The following is a 6772-nucleotide window of genomic DNA, read 5'->3' as shown; positions in this document are numbered from 1 at the left end:
CAAGGGTCACCCCTACAAATTTTGAATTTTACCTTCTAACAATGTTCTCATTTTGAATTATATCTTTTTTTGTATTTACATTTATCTATCTTAACATTCTCATTTCAGTTTCTCTCTCAAGTAACTCTCCCTCGTCTAATTTTTTCTTGTTTCTCCTTATCAGAACACCAAGTCTCCTTAGTCGGTCTCTCATATCCTTTAGAATTTAGCCACTCTTTTAATACAATTAGCCATTACATTCCACATTTTATCAATATCTTTGTTTAAATCTCACCTTTCTTCATTGATTATTTTATCTTTAAACATGTTTATTCCTTTTCTTCCCTTGAATTCTCTAGTTTCTTTGTCTAATATCTCTAATATCACTTCTTTTCCATCTTTCTAATACAAATATTTAGTACCACTAACCTATTTTGAGAGGTTACCCTCTCTGTTGGTGACTATCTCATTTGTTTATGAGGGCATTTCCAATGTGCACATGAAGCTACAAAAATTCTATGATCAATACCCCAAATTGAGATCATCCCTTGAATTCTCTAGTTTCTTTGTCTAATATCTCTAATATCACTTCTTTTCCATCTTTCTAATACAAATATTTAGTACCACTAACCTATTTTGAGAGGTTACCCTCTCTGTTGGTGACTATCTCATTTGTTTATGAGGGCATTTCCAATGTGCACATGAAGCTACAAAAATTCTATGATCAATACCCCAAATTGAGATCGAAATGTCTAAATTAGACACTAAATTGAAATGTGAGGTAGACATGCCGAATTTTTTATTTTATTTTTTTATTCTTTTGAGAATAGACATGCCGACTTAATATCAGATTAAGATGTTAGCGGTAAAATTATGTAGTATGGAATACACTTGAGTAAAGTTTCATAATTTAAAATGATTGCTGCAATTAACTCAAATTTTTTTATAACAAGTTGGCAAACAAGTAGCCAATCTCTGCTATTTGTATTAAGATCTTTATATATGTTGCTTTCATTACAGTCACCTTGACAAAATGGTGGAGACATTGTTTCATTGTGGGCAGCATGTGCTAGGGCAAATAGTGCTAGAGCAAGCTAAACAACGAAAACTCTTCATCAGCACGATCAAAGACAGCACTAGATAATAGGATAGTTGTCAGTGTCATGAGAGGACATTTTAACTTGATTTTATTTATTTACTTTTTCCGTCAATTGCTTGACAATGTAATCTGTTTGTCTGCTATCATAGTTTTCAGGACTTGCATTAAAGTTTCTATTTTCTACTATTTTGGTACACCCATCTAAGCATGCAACTCTAGCTCTTTATATCAGCTTGGCAGTCAGCCAGTCACAAACTTGGTGCAATTTACCATCTTTGTGCTAGTAAAGGGGATGGATGAGTGGATCAGATGGTGGGCAAGGCACTTAATTGTTAGTACAATTTTTTGTTAGTTTACCTAGTTACGATGGTCCTGTTTGGTTTGAGAAAAAAATTGTGTATTTTATATTCATTTTCAGTTTTTTATGGACACACCATTAAAAAATTTGTATGGCTTTGTACTTTTATTCGGTTTTCATTTTTACTTTTTAGTATCCAAAAAAAAAAGAATTTGAATGCAAAAATTGAATACAACTTTTTGGTGTTTTTATTTTCTAAAAATGAATACAGTGGCATTTTCGTAAAAAAATAAAATCTATAGGTCTCATTATCACTGACTCACATCAAAGAACACTCTCTCTCTCTCTCTCTCTCTCTCTCTATTTGTTGGTGGTTGTCAAAAAAAAAAAAAAAAGGTGAAAGGAAGATTTGAATATGAAAAGTGAATACAGAAAAAAATAAATAAATAAATACAACTTCAATACAAACCAAACAGGCCCTATGTTTTTCTATGTGGGAAAAACTACCACAATGGAAGAAGATGCTACAGAATTGCACCAACATCATCTATAGCATCAAAATAGATGCTTCAAAATGTCATTTCCTCGCTAGCTATGGTTAGTTCATGGCATGTGAAATGAATACTGGAGAACTTGAACATTTTTGGTACAGCAGATAAATGTTTCATGGCACAATTTTAGACTGGAAGCTCACCAATATGTTCAGTTTCTCATAAAAGTGTCATCCATAATGTTACGAATTCCATTTCCATTCTTATTGTGGCTTTCATTATCTACTTCGGTTTTACCCTCATTTTTATCCATAAAACCACCAGTGTCATGTGTACAAAGAGCATTTTGGATATTCGTCCATGCACAACCTCACTAAATAGTTCGATTAATATGGCATGTAAGCACGTTCATCTGTGTGCAGTGTGCATGTATGCATCAAGGGGAACGCATTCAAAATGGAATTAAAGAAAATCCCCATCTCTTCCTGATGCACATCCTCCACATGAGAAACATCCTATTGTCAACTCCCAGGAAGGGTCACAGTTCGTCTTACACAAATGACGAAATTTTTGCCAGTGCCTCGTTTCATTAATAGCAATACATATGAAAAACAAAATTTCAGAAGTTTCTACAAGACTATAACAGACACCTACACCAAAACAGATTTTAGAGCATAGATGATCAAAACCGGTCAGATCCTCAAGAAGCTTTTTTATACTGCATCTAAGCTGTTACTTGGTGTCTCAGATTCTCTCCCACGCCGGTAAGCATAAACTGAACTAAAAGTCACTCTTCCAACCCTTCTATTTCTTCGAGTTCTTTTACTCATGCCTTTTTTCCTTACCTTCTCAGCAACCGCTTGTATCAGCCTCAGGGGTACGTGATGAATCCATGCTAAAGGAACTAAAGCTGCAAGGAACTGTACCAGAATTCCCACAGGCAGCCTTGAATAATCATCAGACGTAATTCTGAAAAGTGAAGCTAATCCAACACCGGAAAATCCACTTATTATTGATGATAAACACAGGGCTGATGCTAAGAAAGAAGTGAGAGATCCTTCACAACCACGAGGACATAAAGTTGCAAATAGCACTGAAAAAGGGAGGAGCTTGAATTGTGCAAGAGTTTCTGCTAAACCCGAAAAGCATAGAGCAAATATCTCATTGGGAATTCCAAATTTAAGATTGATCTGTTTTACTAGAACAAGGTCAAGAAGAAGGGAAGAAGCATACAGAATCTGCACCCCACCAATCAGTTTCCTCATGGAAACCTTTTTCCAATATCTATCATAAAGTACAGTAGTCGATAGAAGCACCAACTGGCTAATCACCCGAGACAACCCAATGATGGAAGGATCAAGATTTATACACTGTGTTTGATAGCAAAACATAGAGCCTGAAAGAATCGGGACTATGGCAATAGAAGCTACAATCCAAGTAAGGGGGCGGGAGATGCTCTCCTCACTAATAGCTGATACAAGATCAGAGAACTTCTTTCTAATGCTTTCAGGGATTGATTTCTTTGCAAGAAAATGATTTGATGGTTGTGGTAAACCGAGAGATTCCTCTCTTGTTATCATTGATATTGCAAGCTGAATTGAAAGGAGAAATGCAAACACAAGAAACATTGTTCTAGATGGTGCTTTCAGTAAGAAATATCCTCCTATTAAATTGCCAAGGATTCCACCAGATGCTAAAGCCATGAATACATAAGACTGAAGGCCATTTATTTTGTGTCTTTGGCCATACTCTGCAACAAGAGCATCTTTTGCGACTTCTGTAATGGATGCTCCAAAATTACTGAGAAGAACACAAGCCACAAGGGTTGGAAGAGACTCACCGGCAAATGGGATTAGTGCCAGTGGCCCCCAAGACAGAACCTGCAAAAGAACTGAAAATTTGCATTCTATCAGTGTCTTTTAGCTGATTGAACAATTAACTGGCTCTAATGGAATCATGACTTTTACATAATCTTTATGTGCAATTTGAGGCTTAGCCTTAGTTTGACAGAAAGATATATTTACCCAACAGAATACCTGTCAACCTTTTCCAAGTTCTGACGACAAGGGTCAATTTTCAATTCTGGTAGAATTTTCAGATTGATTCACAATAGTTATTATCATTTAACAAGAACATAGCATTCAAAGTCTAGCATACATAAAAAACTCAGAAATTGAGACAAGTAATATGATTTTTGCTTCTATTGTCTCATCCAAATTTATTTTTCCAGTTTCTCGATTGATACATTATATATACCATTTACGGACATTTTTACAAGGTTCCACTTGAAATTTTGGCACTCAATTTTACTTTCCATTCTCTGTTGAAAACTTTTGAACAAGAAGCAGACAAAACGAATCAAGGGAAAAATTGAATTGGAAGAAAGATCAAGAAAGCAAAACCAAACAAAGAAAAGAATAAAAGAGCTATATAATAAAAACCAGAATCTTGAAGCTAGAAGAACTTGTCACAACAACAAATGAATTGTTTTGCATCATTATCATGAATAAACAATAAAAAGACACCTCAAAATTAAAACAGTCAACGAGATAACAAATTCAGGAACAGAGTACAAAAATTAAAATTGAAAGAAGAAGAGCAAATGAACATGAAAGTTCTTAGAAATACTGGTCTAAATAGAACTGAAAATGAACATAATGGAGACAAAGCAAAACAGATTCTAACTAACCTCCAATGGAAACATAAGGTATTCTATGAGCACCACCAATATAGAAAGCATCAGATAATAGTCCATAAAGAGGCTTAGCCACCATTGGGAAGTTGCCAGCATTCTGAACCAGCTGCAATGTTGAAGGGTGCAAGTTAAGACTGTGTGCCATGTGAACGTTGAGAGCCAGCCATGGGAAACACCTAAACCCTGTACCCAATACCCAAACCCGCATAAAAGCAACATATGTTGGCTACCCCCTTGGGAAAAGCCTCTACTCTCCTCATATCCACTCTGTTTCTTGCTTTTCTTGTAATAGACTTGACTTGGGCTCACTGTGATTGGGTTTCAAACGGGTACTGGGTTTAGTGAATATGTCAATGTGTTTTTGGGTCTTGACGGTGGAAACAAAAGATGGACTTGGAGTTTGAGAGAGAAGACTTTGGTGGTAGGGGCTCATAGAATTTTGGAACTTTGACTGTTGTAAATGGGTTTTGAGAAGAAATTGATGGTAACTCATGGTTTTGTTGGTATTGGGATTTAGACTGAAATTAAGACCTTAAAACCTGTAATCAAGAAAATAAAAACTTTTGGAACTCAGGTACTATCTGTTTCCCAGATTGTTTATGCAAAATAGAGAGTTTGACCTTAAGAAGAACGAGAAGACAAAGACTTTAATGTATTGGAGACAAAGAGTATAATGTAAGATGGAAAACCCACTATTGTGAATTGCTCAAAGAGAAGAAAGAATATGATATTATGGTAAGAGAGAGAGAGAGAGAGAGAGAGAGAGAGATCTAGAAGGTGTGGGTTTTGTAAGTTGAAATTGAATAAGCTTTTAAAAAATAATGGGTTCCAGGCTCATGATACCTTGTTATTCCTAGGTTGTTTGTTGTTTACCCCAGTGGGATCTGAATGGGCCCACAATATCACCGCGCCTTCACGCGCCTTGCANAAGATACAGTTTAATTTAAAATTTTCGAAGAGCATAAGCAATCATACGCTCCTTTTTGCAACTAATATCATGTGGTTGGTTGTTGTTTTAGTGGCATTTTCGTATATTAAAAGGATTCAAAAAATTAATTATAACTTTATAAAATGTTAAAAATATTTTTAATTTAATTAAATAATCCATATTTTTAAAAATAAAAAATAAGGTTAAAAATGTTATTCAACAAAATTAAAAAAAAAACTACTATGAAACTTTTTTCCTAAAACTTAGCACAGTCTCAATTTAAATATATCTCATGCACGTTTAATATATTTTTTCCTAAAAATTAACACAAACTAAACCCAGCAGTTTACTCCATTTCAAATAGTTTCTTAAAAAGTGCTTCCTATATAAACTTACTAACAATAGATAAATTCAAATTAAAAAATTATATTAAACTCAAAATAAAATAAAAAAGCATCAACGCACGTGCGGGGCGAGTGTGATGAGGCTAGTAATGTTTAAAAGAAATATATAAATAACTTTTTGTATTTTGAGGTAAGATAACGTGGAATAATATATAAAAATGAGATAAAGATAGTTTCCTACCCCAAAATTATCTAACTAAAGATAGGGGTATTTTAGAGAATTTAAGAATTTGTATAAGGGTATTTTAGTATACAAAATGTTGAAACCCAATCAGAGAATCCTTCATGTTATTAATAGTGTGTGTGTGTGTGTATTGTACAAGGTAAAACTAGATCCCAAGCCTAGCCCAATTAGAATGGGCTAAGAAGGGAACCCGGTACAACTAATTTGTAGATATAGGAGTGCATGCCAATACTTTGATTCCTTTGAACTATGGCTTAATGATTGAAAAAGCGAGATTAACAACAAAGATAACATTCGACAAAATTTTAATTAAGAAGAAAAAGATTCTTATTAAAGTCGCTTCTCGGACTAGCCGAGGATCACTTGTTCTAGGAAAACTTAGTTCTCAGTGTTACACTAGTTTCTCTCTCTCTCTCTCTCTCTCTCTCTCTCTCTCTCTCTTTGAACTCTTCTGATCCCATCTTAAGTGGGATATTCCCTCATTTTATAGCCATTGAATTGCATCTCAACTTTCCACTTGGAGGATTACTGATCTTTCTTTGGATACTTGTCCTATCACTGCCTTACTGATGGTGGTAGAGTAGGATATAGGCTACTAAAAAAGTTTTATTCTTACCAAATGGGTAATATAGAAGAAGCGAGTAGATATTATATACAGCGGCATAACGCACGTCCGAGGACACCAAAGTCCGAG

General features: G+C 34.7%; 1 protein-coding gene across 1 annotated transcript; it reads right to left on the bottom strand.

Moving 5' to 3' along the window:
* Positions 1–2326: 2326 nt before the first annotated feature.
* On the bottom strand, positions 2327–5365 carry LOC112032811 (probable folate-biopterin transporter 9, chloroplastic). Its single transcript, XM_024065584.2, has 2 exons — positions 4557–5365; positions 2327–3758 (listed from the first exon to the last, which is right to left on the bottom strand). The coding sequence occupies exons 1-2, from the start codon at positions 4768–4770 to the stop codon at positions 2581–2583; spliced, it is 1392 nt and encodes a 463-aa protein (XP_023921352.2). The 5' UTR covers positions 4771–5365; the 3' UTR covers positions 2327–2580.
* Positions 5366–6772: the final 1407 nt, after the last annotated feature.

Source organism: Quercus suber, unplaced genomic scaffold (genome assembly GCF_002906115.3).
Source record: "Quercus suber isolate HL8 unplaced genomic scaffold, Cork oak 2.0 scaffold_324, whole genome shotgun sequence".
Taxonomy (NCBI): Eukaryota; Viridiplantae; Streptophyta; class Magnoliopsida; order Fagales; family Fagaceae; genus Quercus; species Quercus suber.
Note: the sequence above shows the minus strand (reverse complement) of the source record. Positions and strands in the feature narration are given on the sequence as shown.